The following is a 16,031-nucleotide window of genomic DNA, read 5'->3' as shown; positions in this document are numbered from 1 at the left end:
TACCGGTAATGTCCTTTTCCAGGAGTCTTTCAGGACAGCCACCTTAGAGAGACACCGGCTCCTCCCCTCTGAGGAAACACCGCCTTCAATTTCATAATTTAAGCCTCCTCCTCCCTTCGTTCCTCAGTTCTTCCAGAGTACCTCCGGCCAAACTGGGGAGACACAAGAACACGTCAAACAAATAAACTTTTTAAGTCTTACCTGACGGCCTCATGTGATGAGTTCCCGATGATCTGCAACAATTTGGGTGGGAACCGGTGCTGTCCTGAAAGACTCCTGAAAAAGGACATTACCGGTACGTAATTCCATTTTTCCCCAATCGTCTTTCAGGACAGCCACCTTAGAGAGGATAAGCGAGTACATTACCTTAGGGTGGGACTACTGCCTGTAGCACCTTACGACCAAAGGCTTGGTCTTTGGCTGACAGAAGATCCAGTCTATAGTGTCTCACAAACGTAGAAAAACTGGACCACGTTGCAGCTCTACAGATCTGTTCCGGAGATGCACCAGCCCACTCTGCCTGAAAAGTTGCCACGGCCCTGGTTGAGTGTGCTCTAATGCCAGCTGGAGGATCTAATCCCCCTGCCACGTATGCCTGCCCAATGGCTAACCTTAACCATCTAGCTATGGTACGTCTAGAGGCTTTGGAACCCTTCCTGGCCCCTGAAAATAAAACAAAAAGTGAATCAGTCTTTCTGAACTGACTTGTGCAGTCTAAATAATAAAGAACACATCTTCTAACATCTAGTCTGTGAAACATGTGTTCCTGTTCTCTAACTGGATTTGAACAAAACGTAGGTAGCACAATCTCCTGCATCCTGTGGAAACTAGAGGCTACCTTAGGTAAAAAGGCCGGATCCATCTTCAAAACCAGACGATCCGGAAAAACCTGAAAAAAGGGAGCCCTGACAGAAAGGGCTTCGAGCTCACTTACTCTTCTTGCTGTAGTGATCGCCACCAAAAACACTGTTTTGAGAGTGATCAGCTTTAATGAGCAAGATTCTAACGGCTCAAAAGGTTCCCCTGTGAGAACCTGTAAAACTAAAGAAAGATCCCAAACTGGGAAGGGGGAGCTTGAAGCCGGTCTTTGCCTACCTAGGGCCCTGAAGAACCTTACGACCCAAGGATCTGACGCTAGATGTTTCTCTAAAAACACGCTCAAAGCGGAAACCTGAGCTTTTAGTGTTCCAAGCGCTAACCCCTTATCCGCCCCTGCCTGTAGGAACTCTAGAACGGCTACAGGGCTATGCACGTTGAAGGAACCCTCTGAACACCAGCTGTTAAACCGTTTCCATACCTTTAAGTAAATGGACTGGGTTTCCTTTTTCCTACAGTTTAGAAGAGTGGCTACCAACCGGTCTGAGAAGCCCTTGGCTTTCAGCAATTCTTCCTCAGAAGCCACGCTGCCAGGTTCCATCGTCCTACCTGAGGACATAACACCGGACCCTGAGACAGGAGATCCTCCTGCAATGGAAGAATCCAGGGGGGTTCTACAGACAGGCCCTTCAGGATCGAGAACCACGGCCTCCTGGGCCAGTGAGGTGCAATTAGAATGAGGGTAGTGTTCTCTACTTGAAATTTCCTTAATACTGCTGGAATGAGCACTGGAGGGGGGAAAGCATAGCACCTGGAGAAACCCCAACTCTGTGCTAGTGCGTCCACCGCCAATGCCCCGTCCCCCCTGTTTATGGAGAAGAATGTTGCTACCTTCGCGTTTTCCCTTGCGGCAAAGAGATCTATTGCAGGAATCCCCCATCTCCGGGTGATCATTTCGAATATTTCCTGCTTGAGAACCCAATTGCCTTCTCTCAGAGTTCTCCTGCTGAGAAAATCTGCCACCTGATTTTGTTCTCCCTTCAAGTGGATTGCTGAAAGGGACAGGATATTTGCTTCGGCCCATCTGAGGATGGCTTCCGCTAGGGCCCATAAGGACTTGCTCCTGGTGCCCCCCTGTCTGTTGATGTAAGCTACCACCGAGGAGTTGTCCGACCTTACCCTTACGTGATTCCCCCGGAGCTCCTTCTGAAAGGTTCTGAGAGCTAGATCTACTGCCCTCAGCTCCCTCCAATTCGAGGATCTCCTCGAGTCCCTCTTTTCCCAAATACCCTGTATTAATCGGGAGTCTAGGTGTGCCCCCCAACCTGAGCTGCTTGCATCGGTCGTGACCACCCTGGAGGTTGGCATGACCCACTCTAGACCTTGGGACAAATTTGCTCCCTTCCTCCACCACCAGAGGGACCTCTTTACCTGATCTGGAATCGAAACCAGAGAATCCAAAGATTCCTGGCTGTGATCCCAAACCTTCAGCACAAATAATTGTAGAGGGCGGTAATGTAACCCTGCCCACTGAACCGCTGGAAGAGCGGATGTCAGCAACCCTAGCGCTGACATGATCTTCCTTATGGAGATCTGGTGGTTGCCCTGAAGAAACAACAGAGCCCTGTCTATCTTTTGAATTTTTTCCAAAGGAAGAAAGACCCTTTGTACTGTTGAGTCCAACTCGTACCCTAGGAAAGTGACCCTCTGGGAAGGGATTAAGTTGGATTTCTCCAGGTTCAGGAGCCAACCCAGGCTTACTAACAGGTTTCTTGTGACCTGTAAATCCTGAATTAACTGTGCTGGGGAAGGGGCAAACAGAAGGAGATCGTCGAGATATGCGATCACCGAGATTCCCCTGAGACGCAGAAATGCCAGAACTTCTGCCATCACTTTGGTGAAGATTCGGGGGGAAGAGGATAGTCCGAAAGGAAGCGCTCTGAACTGAAGGTGTAGTACTTCCATTGGAGTTCTCACTGCCAGTCTGAGAAAACGCTGGTGGGACTCTGCGATTGGAATATGCAGGTATGCATCTTTCAGATCTATTGATGCCATGAAGCAGTTCGGAGGTAGGAGTGCTTTTACTGAGTAAACCGAATCCATCCGAAACCTTCTGTAGGTAACTGAGACATTCAGGGGCTTCAGGTTCAGGATGAGCCTGAACTTTCCCGAAGGCTTGCGAATCACGAAGACGTGAGAGTAGAAGCCTCTGCTTGTTTCTCCTACTGGAACCCGTACTACCACCTCCTGGTCTTCCAACTCCTGAAGAGAGGAAAGAAGGGCAGATGATTTTTCTGCGCATTTTGGCAGCTCGGTGACAAGGAACCTCAGAGGAGGGAGTTCCGAAAACTCCAAATGGTAACCTCCTCTGACGATCCCCAAGACAAACTGATTGGAGGAAATCATTTCCCACTGTGGGAGGAAGGCCCCCAATCTTCCTCCCACCGTGACCCTGTCACTGAGATTTTTTGGGCTGTTCAGGAGGGCGAAAAATTGCTCCCCCGGGGCCCTTGCTTTTGAGTCCCCAACTCTTCTTCTGCTGAACCGTACGGGGTGGTACAACCCTTTTCTGGGGACGAGTCTTTCTTTTGGCTTGTTCCCCAAATTTCCTTTTAACAGGAAAGGCCTTTCTTTTGTCTGCTGTGCGATCTAGCACTGTTTCAAGACCTGGTCCAAACAGTAGATCTCCTGTAAAGGGGATTCCACAAAGTTTAAGTTTGGATGCATTGTCTCCAGGCCAGGTCTTCAGCCATAAGGCTCTCCTGGCAGAGTTGGTCAGGGCCAAGGACCTTGCCGACATTCTCACGGATTCCGCCGAAGCGTCCGCTATGTAGGCTATCCCTTTAAGAAGCATGGGAAAGGAGGATAGAATAGTCTCCTTTGCTGTCCCTGCTTCAATGTGTGCGCTAATCTGGGTGAGCCAATACTCCATGTTGCGGGCCACCACCGTGGTTGCCATGGCTGGCTTAAGATTTCCCTGTGATGAATCCCAGGCCTTCTTAAGAAGGTAATCCATCCTTCGATCCATAGGGTTAGAAAGTACCCCCATATCCTCAAAGGATAGATCAGTGTGTCTGGACACCTGGGAAAAAGCAGCGTCTAGTCTGGGAGATTTATTCCAGACGAGAGTCTCTTCCTCCGAAAAAGGAAACCTACGTCTTAATGCCCCAGAAAAGAAAGGTTTCCTTTCGGGATCCCGCCATTCCTTCTTGATGGTATCGATCAAGACGTTATGCACTGGGAACACCCGCTTCTTTTGTTCCCCCATGCCCTTGTACATCCGATCATGGAGTGACAATGTCTTAGGCCGCGTACACACGGGCGGACTGTTCGCCCAACCTTGTCCGCTGAACAGTGTTTGGGCGGACAGTCCGCTCGTGTGTGGGCTTTCAGCGGACAGTTTCAGCGGACAGTTGGACGGACAAAGTCTTTCGGAAATTCCGAAAAACTGTCCGCTGAAACTGTGTTTGAGCGAACAGTCCGCCCGTGTGTGGGCCTGTCCGCTGTACTTTCGAAATGAGCGGACTGTTCCCGCTCGGAAAGTCCGCCCATTTCGAGCGCGTGTACAGGTAGGCGGGGCCCGCGAAGGAGACGTCGCGGGCTCCGCCGCCTGGAATGGGCTTAAAGGGGAACCCCAACGCCGAAAAAAATCGGCGTGGGGGTTCCCCCCAAGTCCACACCAGACCCTTGTCCGAGCACGCTACCCGGCCGGCCAGGAAAGGGGGGCGAGCGAGCGCGCCCCCCCTCCTGAGCCGTACCAGGCCGCGTGCCCTCAACATGGGGGGTGCCTTGGGGAAGGGGGGGCCGCGCGGCCCCCCCACCCCAAAGCACCTTGTCCCCATGTTGATGAGGACAAGGGCCTCTTCCCGACAACCCTGGCCGTTGGTTGTCGGGGTCTGCGGGCGGGGGGCTTATCGGAATCCGGGAGCCCCCTTTAAGAAGGGGGCCCCCGGATACCGGCCCCCCACCCTATGTGAATGAGTATGGGGTACAATGTACCCCTACCCATTCACCTGTGAAATAAAGTACAAATAAAAACACAACACAGGGGGAAAAAATATTTTATTGCACAGCCGGGGGTCTTCCGTCTTCGGGGGTCTTCTCGCCGGACTCCTCCGCTATGTGTGTGTAGCTCTTTTGCTAGCGGAGGAGTCCGGCTTTCTTCCTCCCCGCCGCCGGCCTCTTCTCCCGACTTCGGGGGTCTTGTCCCCCTCTTCGGTTCTTCTGCCGGGCCACCGCGCCTGGTCCGGTGGCCCGGTCTTCTGTCGCCGCCTTCCGTTCTTCTGTCGCCGCCTTCGGTTCTTCTGCCGGGCCACCGCGCCTTCTTGTAGCTCTTTTACAGGCGGTGGCCCGGTCTTCTGTCGCCGTCGCCGCCTTCCGTTCGTGTTCTTCTTCTTGTTCTTCTTGTTCTTCTCCTGGAGATGTTGACTCGACGAGCTCTCCGGCCGGAATGCCGGGGACGCGCTGTGCGGTCACTTATATAGTGACAATGGGGCGGGGTCACATGGTATATGTCACATGGGTTGGTCACATGGGTTGATGTCACATGGGGACTATGACATCGTAAGGGGGCGGGGTCACCATGTGACATCAACCCATGTGACATATACCATGTGACCCCGCCCCATTGTCACTATATAAGTGACCGCACAGCGCGTCCCCGGCATTCCGGCCGGAGAGCTCGTCGAGTCAACATCTCCAGGAGAAGAACAAGAAGAACAAGAAGAAGAACACGAACGGAAGGCGGCGACGGCGACAGAAGACCGGGCCACCGCCTGTAAAAGAGCTACAAGAAGGCGCGGTGGCCCGGCAGAAGAACCGAAGGCGGCGACAGAAGAACGGAAGACGGCGACAGAAGACCGGGCCACCGGACCAGGCGCGGTGGCCCGGCAGAAGAACCGAAGAGGGGGACAAGACCCCCGAAGTCGGGAGAAGAGGCCGGCGGCGGGGAGGAAGAAAGCCGGACTCCTCCGCTGGCAAAAGAGCTACACACACATAGCGGAGGAGTCCGGCGAGAAGACCCCCGAAGACGGAAGACCCCCGGCTGTGCAATAAAATATTTTTTCCCCCTGTGTTGTGTTTTTATTTGTACTTTATTTCACAGGTGAATGGGTAGGGGTACATTGTACCCCATACTCATTCACATAGGGTGGGGGGCCGGTATCCGGGGGCCCCCTTCTTAAAGGGGGCTCCCGGATTCCGATAAGCCCCCCGCCCGCAGACCCCGACAACCAACGGCCAGGGTTGTCGGGAAGAGGCCCTTGTCCTCATCAACATGGGGACAAGGTGCTTTGGGTGGGGGGGCCGCGCGGCCCCCCCCTTCCCCAAGGCACCCCCCCATGTTGAGGGCACGCGGCCTGGTACGGCTCAGGAGGGGGGGCGCGCTCGCTCGCCCCCCTTTCCTGGCCGGCCGGGTAGCGTGCTCGGACAAGGGTCTGGTGTGGACTTGGGGGGAACCCCCACGCCGATTTTTTTCGGCGTTGGGGTTCCCCTTTAAGCCCATTCCAGGCGGCGGAGCCCGCGACGTCTCCTTCGCGGGCCCCGCCTACCTGTACACGCGCTCGAAATGGGCGGACTTGCCTCCGCCTTACGTGGGCGAGTCCGTTCATTTCAAAAGTTGAGCGAACTGTTTGCCCAACCTTGTTCGTCAAACAGTCCGCTCGTGTGTGGGCAAGTCCGCTCATGCAAATTTTGAGCGGACTGTTTGACAAACTGTTTGCCGAACAAGGTTGGGCGAACAGTCCGCGCGTGTGTACGCGGCCTTAGTTTCTTCTTGAATGCCTAAAGTGGTATGAATCGCTCCCAAGAGCTCATCCACATCCTCCAGGGAAAGCTTATACCGCGAGATTCTGCTGGATTCCCCATCCAACACCTCGGCGTCAGACTCCCCCTGGGAGTCTGAAACGACACTGTCAATTTCCTCCTCAGCTTCCTCCCTGGGACCCTCTGAATTCTCTCCCCTTGCAGGAGGAACATCCACAGGGCTGGATGGTACACTCTGCTGCGCTGGTGTAGGAGTGCTCGGAGGCTGGGGCCACTGAAAACTGGAAAAAAAGTTTTGGAAGGACTGAAAGGTACCAGAGAGTTCCTTCATAGAAGCTACCAGATCTGCACCCTGCTCTACTGCCTGTTCCTTAAGTAAATCCTCAATACATTGTTTGCAAATAGCTTTAGACCAAGAGTCTCCCATAGACGTTCTACATGAAGGGCACTTCTTAGAACCATGGGGGGACTTGCTCGTGGCTTTCTGAAAGACACAAAGCACAGGAAGGGGCAGCATGAGCCTAAAAAACAGCAACACCAGCGCTACATAGAGGACCACCGGGAGTGCCCCCCCTAGGATCAACCATCACCAGGATCCCAGACACACTACCCTTCCCCCCGACCACCAAGGAGGAACACCAGTGGAGCTACTGGATACAAGTAAGGGAACACCTCCCCAGGTTTCCTCTTACCTTCGAGTGGCTGGTGCTGTTATCTCCAGGAGTTTTTGAAGCCTCTGCCTCGGACATTCTCCCGTTGAGGAAGCGTGGTACGAACGCGCCTCTAACAGCTACCTGTGCAACTGTGAAAAGAGAGGCTGCACCAGCCGAACGCTAGGTTCCCCTTCACGTGCCGCGTCCGGAACCGGAAGACGCGGATCGAACGAAGGGGTCCGCCCCCACCGGAACTGACGTCGCCCGCCTACCGGTCCGGCTTCCAGCTCCCCGCCGGCTGCGTACACAGGGGGGCCCTGGGCGCCTTCGTTCAGCACCCCACTGGGCGAAACGCAGGGATGAACCTCTCCAAAGACTTCCTGCTTTCCCCAAGCGAAGATTGGAGTGCGTGTAAAGGTCAGTCGAGTATTCAGCTTCCCCAGCCGACTGGACTGTTTGTTCCGTTGAAACACCCGCGGGTGAACGAACGGACGACCCCATAAACTTCCTGCTTTCCCCAAGCGGAGTTTAGGGTATATGGACAGTACGAACACTTCAGCTCCCCGCTGATAGGACTGTCCTGGACCGACCGATGAATGGTCGGATAGCCGAACGGGGCCAGGGCTCCGCTCGGATGGCTTCAGTTTCACCAACCGAATTTAGCCTTAAGGTTCCTTGGCGGTGTCTCCCCGCCGGAGGAAACACCATAACTGAGGAACGAAGGGAGGAGGAGGCTTAAATTATGAAATTGAAGGCGGTGTTTCCTCAGAGGGGAGGAGCCGGTGTCTCTCTAAGGTGGCTGTCCTGAAAGACGATTGGGGAAAACAATATTTAATACAAGTCATATCTGTTCTCATACATCTTGTATTCAGAAGTCATAGATCTATGTGTAGCATTCAAAACATTCCCAGAGCTCTGCTATTGAATTAAAAATTTAAAATAAAAATGATACAAAACTCCCAAACTGCACTAGTTAGTAACAGTATTTGTGCATTGATGACAAGGTCATGGTGAAGAATGGGACTTTCCTCCAACTATTCCTAAAAGCACATTAAGGATATACTGTTCATATTGTGTACAGCAGTTTAAAAAGTGCATGTGAACATCCATAGACATTATCGATAACTCACATGAGAAGCCACTACATGGAACCTGATACAGTGGCATAACGTGAGGGTCAAGGCTCCGCCCTACATGTTTCGTCTAATAGGACATCAGGGGTCTGTAGCGTTGAATCTCCACCCTGCATTGTCTATGCTTGGGAATCTCATCGACAGGTCCATTTAAGAGTCAGTTGTGCTTTTTAGGAATGTTAGTTACCGAGTATATTAAAGCATATGCCCTCACTCAAAAGCGCCTGACCCTGGGGCAAGTCAGCCATTTAATTTTTTTTTTTTAGGAACGGAGATGGACCTTTCATATGGTGTACAGTATCTCCTCCTCATTTGTTGGGAACATGACGTTATATTAAGGAGTGGAGATGGACCTTTCATATGGTGTACAGTATCTCCTCCTCATTTGTTGGGAACATGACGTTATATTGAGGAATGGAGATGGACCTTTCATATGGTATACAGTATCTCCTCCTCAATTGCTGGGAACTATAGGTGATTTTTCTACCCTCCTCTGGCTCAACTGCCACTTTACATTTTTTTCACTCAATGGAATACATTCTTAATACTTAAAGAAGTAGATTTAAATAATGAACTGTCTCTGCATTTAGTGTTTATGACTTACTTGTGTCCTCATGTAGAGAAGATTCCTCCGGTTTACTTTCCATAATCATCTCCCCCTCCTCCATAGACTGCTGATCTCCACTCACCAACCTCTCTTCTTCTTCTTCTTCTTCTTCAATCTCAGCTTTGACGTCTCTCAGTTCTTCACCCTAAACCCCAAAGATTTATAAATAGGAACAAGAGATTACATAGATGAATGTCCTCTCATTGAATAATTTTTTCCCCCAGTCCTATCTACCTGATCAGTCTCTTTATAACTGGGGGTTTTCTTGGGGAAATCCTGGGAATACAGAGGACCTCTCTCCTCCATAGACTGCTGATCTCCACTCACCAACCTCTCTTCTTCTTCCTGTTTAACTTCAGCTTTGATGTATGCCAGTTCCTTATTCTAAGCCCCAAAGATGATAGATTTCAAAATTTTAAAAAGGAACACAAGATTACATCATAGAATGTCCTCTCATTGCATAGAATACATTTTTTGATGTACATGCTCAGTCCCACCTACCGGATGGTGGTGGGGGATGGTGTGACCCTCCTGTGTGGAATCCCGGGAATACAGAGGACGGGGACATCTCTCTGGTGGGTTCCCATTACTGGATCCATCTGTAGGAAACACACACACTGACTGAATACATTGTTTCTATGTGTTTATCAGATGATGGGGGGGATCTATGTGGAGCCTCCGTACTGCTCTCTCCTTTACAATAAAGTCTCCTCTTACCCGGTGATGTGAGGGGCGGCTGATTGTCCATCATGACGTCCTTGTAGAGATCCTTGTGTCCTTCTAAATACTCCCACTCCTCCATGGAGAAATAGACAGTGACATCCTGACACCTTATAGGAACCTGACACACACAATGATACAGTCACCATCCAGACACATCCCTTGTCTGTTACTGGATAATCTCCCAGAATTCCCGGCACTGCTCACCTCTGCCTTAAGCAGATCAAAGATCTCATTGCTGACTTCTAGAACCTTCTCTGCACTGGTTACCTCTGTTGTGAGGCAGCGAGGTGGAGGCACTGTGATGGGTGATGATGTAAGTTGTCATAATGTTTTAAAGCCCTCCTTAATCTTGCTGAAAGAAATCCAAAGGTTCCCTCTAAAGTATAACTGTAACCAAAACCTATCAGGCTCCTTTCACAAGCACGGCCTGATCGGGTCTGCCTGTCAGTTTTTTTAGACACACCCGATTAGACCCTCTGTTCTCCTCTATGGAGTGGTGCATGTAAATGGACATGTGTCGGTTTGCGGCCGAATACATGTGATCTGATCTGCTATAAACAGATTGATGCCTCCTTCCAATATCAGCCAGACACTATACTGTGGGCCTCCAGACTGGATCCTCAGTTGCCTCCCCTTAAATTATTTCTAGCTCCTTTTCAAAGCAGGCCCTCCAGCTTACCCTGAGCTGGGACCTCGGTGGACTTATATTTCAGCTGACTTGCTTAAATGGGCAAGCAGCCCTTCCAAGCTAGGATCTCCTCCTACTGGACAAGAATCTGATTGTTCAAAATCTCAGACTATTTATGCACTCCTCAGCCACCTACTGGGAACCATTTCCCCAGGGATTGACGGAGACTGCATGAATATTCAGGCCAAGGGTCTGCCCTTTCAGCCCATTATATTCTACTACTATCACTAGAAGACAGGGGAAAGCAGCTGAGCCTGCAGCCAGCAAGACCTAGAACAGCCAAATGGAATCATCACACAGCTCCACTGACTACAGAGCAGCTAACAAAAGTAAATTTACTGAAACCTCTCTAGCAACTGAACTAGGAAGGCGATACTTTTAGGATGCATCCGGTATATAAACCAGAGGCTCTGGATGGGCAGTTGGATAAATGGTTCTATATTTAGGATGTATCCGGTCTATAAACCAGAGGTTCTGGATGGACAGTTGGATAAATGATTCTATATTTAGGAGGTATCCGGTCTATAAACCAGAGGCTCTGGATGGACAGTTGGATAAATGGTTCTATATTTAGGATGTATCCGGTCTATAAACCAGAGGCTCTGGATGGACAGTTGGATAAATGGCTCTATATTTAGGATGTATCCGGTCTATAAACCAGAGGCTCTGGATGGACAGTTGGATAAATGGCTCTATATTTAGGATGTATCCGGTCTATAAACCAGAGGCTCTGGATGGACAGTTGGATAAATGGTTCTATATTTAGGATGTATTTGGTCTATAAACCAGAGGCTCTGGATGGACAGTTAGATAAATAGCTCTATATTTAGGATGTATCCGGTCTATAAACCATAAGACATCACAGTGACAAATGTATATCCTTGTATGAAGAGCAATGTTTGCTGGAGACATAACAACGACTATGGAGGAAGAGGACAGACATGACGGAAAGGTTACTGGGTGTAAATATAAAAATAATATCTTATTACCTCCTCTGCTTCCAGTTCCAGCAATGTCTCCTCTCTACCTTCTCTGTTTTCTGGGAACTCCCTATTTATACTTCTATATCACTTCCTGTCTGTAATCTACATCACTTCCTGTCTGTGCCCTACATCACTTCCTGTCTGAAGTGACATCACTTCCTGTTAGTGTGTTCTAAGCGAGATCACCACCTTGTGATGAATATAAATACTGCAGTCTACGTTACACTTCATCATTGTCTCCGCTGCCTCCTGGTCCATTCCTCTATTATGTTACATCCATGATTACACATGTAGATCACATCTCAGATAAAATATAAAAAAAAAAGAAAAACCAAAGTAAACAAAACTCTGTTTAAATAGTTTTAATAAAAGTAGAAGGATCTTTATTTTAGCCATGTGAATGTAATTTTCAAGTCTCATTGGACCTGAAGTGGAGTTCTAGCCCAGTAGGTACTAGGGTTGACACCTTTTGTTCAAGCCAAACCCGAACACACTTGTGACAAAAGGCATTTATTTATTTACAGTAAACCCTATAGGGCCTGGGATACATTTGGGTGCCTCAAGGATGGACAGGAGGACAGTGGGATGGATGGGGGACAGTGGGGGGGGGGGCTAGTGGGGTGGACAGGGGGACAATGGGAAGGACAGGGGGAAAGTAGAATGGAGAGAGGGACTGTGGGATGGACAGGGGGACCATGGAAAGGACAGGGGGGACAGTGGGTTGGACAGGAGACTGTGGGATGGACAGTGGGATAGACGGGGGGACAGTGGGATGTTTCTTAGTGGTAGTGAGGGGGTTGATTATCTGGCTTCCTCCCCAGTGATCGATTTCTAAAATCAACCACGAACCTGGGATATGGAGACCCACAGCCTGGTCAGATGGTACGGGAAGGAAGGAGTTAAGAAGTGCATGCATGAGGTCTATGCCAATAGAAGGAAGAGAGAATAGATCGTTGGTGCTGCACATCCACAGGGTCCTATAGTGGTATGAGAGAGATAACCTCAGCCTGGGCTCCCTCAAGGCCACGCCCCCATTTTTACTTGGTATAACTGCGAAAAACTGTAATTGCTGCCTAGCTAAAGAAACATACGGGACAAACCTGGTTTGACTGGTTTTCAATATCCCCAACAGATCTCCACCATCCACACTACATTCTCCGACTGCTCTCCTCCATCATCCACACTACATTCTCCGACAGATCTCCTCCATCATCCACACTACATTCTCCGACAGATCTCCTCCACCATCCACACTACATTCTCCGACAGATCTCCTCCCACCATTCACACTACATTCCCCCACAGATCTCCTCCACCATCCACACTACATTCTCCGACAGATCTCCTCCACCATCCACACGACATTCTCCGACAGATCTCCTCCACCATCCACACTACATTCTCCGACAGCTCTCCTCCCACCATCCACACTACATTCTCCGAAAGATCTCCTCCACCATCCACACTACATTCCCCGACAGATCTCCTCCACCATCCACACTACATTCTCCGACAGATCTCCTCCACCATCCACACTACATTCTCCGACAGATCTCCTCCCACCATCCACACTACATTCTCTGACAGATCTCCTCCACCATCCACACTACATTCTCCGACAGCTCTCCTCCACCATCCACACTACATTCTCTGACAGATCTCCTCCACCATCCACACTACATTCTCCAACAGCTCTCCCCCACCATCCACACTACATTCTCCAACAGATCTCCTCCATCATCCACACTACATTCTCCGACTGCTGTCCTCCACCGTCCACACTACATTCTCCGACAGATCTCCTCCACCATCCACACTACATTCTCCAACAGCTCTCCCCCACCATCCACACTACATTCTCCGACAGCTATCCTCCACCATCCACACCACATTCTCCGACAGATCTCCTCCACCATCCACACCACATTCTCCGACAGATCTCCTCCACCATCCACACTACATTCTCCAACAGCTCTCCCCCACCATCCACACTACATTCCCCGACAGATCTCCTCCACCATCCACACTACATTCTCCGACATATCTCCTCCACCATCCACACTACATTCTCCGACAGATCTCCTCCACCATCCACACTACATTCTCCGACTGCTCTCCTCCACCATCCACACTACATTCTCCAACAGATCTCCTCCACCATCCACACTACATTCCCCGACAGATCTCCTCCACCATCCACACTACATTCTCCAACAGATCTCCTCCATCATCCACACTACATTCCCCGACAGATCTCCTCCACCATCCACACTACATTCTCCGACATATCTCCTCCACCATCCACACTACATTCTCCGACAGATCTCCTCCCACCATCCACACTACATTCTCCGACAGATCTCCTCCCACCATCCACACTACATTCTCTGACAGATCTCCTCCACCATCCACACTACATTCTCCGACAGATCTCCTCCACCATCCACACTACATTCTCCGACAGATCTCCACCATCCACACTACATTCTCCGACAGATCTCCCCCACCATCCACACTACATTCTCCGACAGATCTCCTCCACCATCCACACTAGATTCTCCGACAGATCTCTTCCACCATCCACACTACATTCTCCGACAGATCTCCTCCACCATCCACACTACATTCTCCGACAGATCTCCTCCACCATCCACACTACATTCTCCGACAGATCTCCTCCACCATCCACACTACATTCTCCGACAGCTCTCCTCCACCATCCACACTACATTCTCCGCCATTATACACCAGTAGGGCCTATCTGATCCCCTCCCTAGGAGATTCTGAAGCTTAGGGGCAATGTTTGTTCCTGGGACTGCATACTCGTGCAGCTTATTATGAGTGGCTACCTCTCTGTTTACATTATTTATATCCTATAGTATATAAAATGGAAAAAGAAGAATGGTTCTTTGAAGAAAATAAAGAAGAAGCCAAGGGAAGACTTGGTCCAGTTAAAAATTATTTTATTATCATACAAAATGTTCTATGGATTAAACAGTTCCTCCTGAAAAAGCCGTCGTATATTTGTCAAAAGCATCATCTGGCGGGTTCTCTGTCTCCGACTTATTTTATCTGCATAACATTTCCCACATTCTGAATGCAGTGCCGACGTTCACGCGGTGTGAATTTTCTGGTGTCTAACAAGGTGTACTTTCTGAGTGAATGATTTCCCGCACTCTGAACATGGGTAAGGACGCTCACCCCTGTGAGCTTTCTGGTGTCTTACAAGGTTTGCATTGCGAATGAAACATTTCCCGCACTCTGAACATGAATAGCGGCGCTCACCTTTGTGCTTTTTTTGGTGTCCAAGAAGTTCCCTTTTTACAGTGAAAGATTTCCCACACTCTGAACATGAATAAATACCCTCCCCCGTGTGAATTTTCTGGTGAGTAACAAGGTCTCTTTTACGAATGAAGGATTTCCCGCACTCTAAACATGGATAAGGACGCACACCTGTGTGAACTCTCTGGTGCGTAACAAGGTGTCCTCTCCGTGTGAATGGTTTCCCGCACTCTAAACATGAATAAGGACGTTCACCCGTGTGAACTCTCTGGTGTTTCACAAGTGATCTTTTTGCAGTGAAAGATTTCCCGCACTCTGAACATGAATAAGGGCGCTCACCCGTGTGAATTCTCTGGTGGTTATCACGGTCTCCTTTCTGAGTGAAAGATTTCCCACACCCTGAACATGAATAAGGACACTCACCCGTGTGAACTCGCTGGTGTTGAACAAGTGTTCCTTTTGTGGTGAAGGATTTCCCACACTCTGAACAACAGTAAGGACGCTCACCTGTGTGAATCCTCTGATGTTTAGTAAGGTGTACTTTTTTAGGGAAACATTTGTCACACTCTGAACAACGGTAGGGACGCTCACCTGTGTGAGTTCTCTGGTGTACAATAAGTACTGGTTTCTGAGTGAAACATTTTCCGCACTCTGAACATGGATAGGGACGTTCACCAGTGTGAATTCTATGATGTCTACGACGGTCATCCTTTTCAGTGAAAGGTTTCCTGCACTCTGAAGATGACAATGAACGCTCTCCTGTGTGTAACCTCTTACGGCTTAAAGATGATTTTTGGGGATCGGATGCATCTGTTGATCTGTCAGTACTGTGAGAACTTGGATGGACATCTGAAGTCATAGTATGGGATTTCTCAGAAGGTTCCTCAGGATTAGAAGGACCCATTGATCTTAGATGGACATCTGAAGTCATAGTATGGGATTTAGCAGAAGGTTCCTCAGGATTAGAAGGATCCATTGATCTTAGATGGGCATCTGAAGTCATAGTATGGGATTTATCAGAAGGTTCCTCAGGATTAGAAGGATCCAATGATCTTAGATGGACATCTGAAGTCATAGTATGGGATTTATCAGAAGGTTCCTCGGGATTAGAAGGATCCTTTGATCTAACCAACCAATCAGAGTTGACTTCTGTCTTACAATCTGGAAATATAATAAGATGTCCCTCCGATGTATTTATATTCCAGGAACACCGTCCATCTGCTGGAAAGCAATATTTAATATAAGTCATATCTGTTCTCATACATCTTGTATTCAAAAGTCATAGATCTATGTGTAGCTTTCAAAACATTCTCAGAGCTCTGGTATTGAATTTGGTGTAATTATTACAGAAAATGAAAAATAAAAATGATACTTAGTGCAATA

At 49.4% G+C, this 16,031-nt stretch overlaps 1 protein-coding gene across 1 annotated transcript in view; it reads right to left on the bottom strand.

Annotated features, from left to right (window-relative positions):
• Positions 1-16,031, bottom strand: part of LOC143955511 (uncharacterized) — a 95,280-nt gene that overhangs the window by 34,070 nt on the left and 45,179 nt on the right. Inside the window, 6 exon segments of the mRNA XM_077465545.1 lie at positions 8,970-9,117; positions 9,207-9,356; positions 9,474-9,569; positions 9,900-9,991; positions 12,216-12,343; positions 14,483-15,869. Coding sequence (XP_077321671.1) covers positions 8,970-9,117; positions 9,207-9,356; positions 9,474-9,569; positions 9,900-9,991; positions 12,216-12,343; positions 14,483-15,869 — 2,001 coding nt within the window.

This window comes from Lithobates pipiens, unplaced genomic scaffold (genome assembly GCF_037356315.1).
Source record: "Lithobates pipiens isolate NorthernLeopardFrog02 unplaced genomic scaffold, aLitPip1_a1.2 Scaffold_35, whole genome shotgun sequence".
In the NCBI taxonomy this organism is placed as follows: Eukaryota; Metazoa; Chordata; class Amphibia; order Anura; family Ranidae; genus Lithobates; species Lithobates pipiens.
This window is presented reverse-complemented; position numbering and strand designations above follow the sequence as displayed.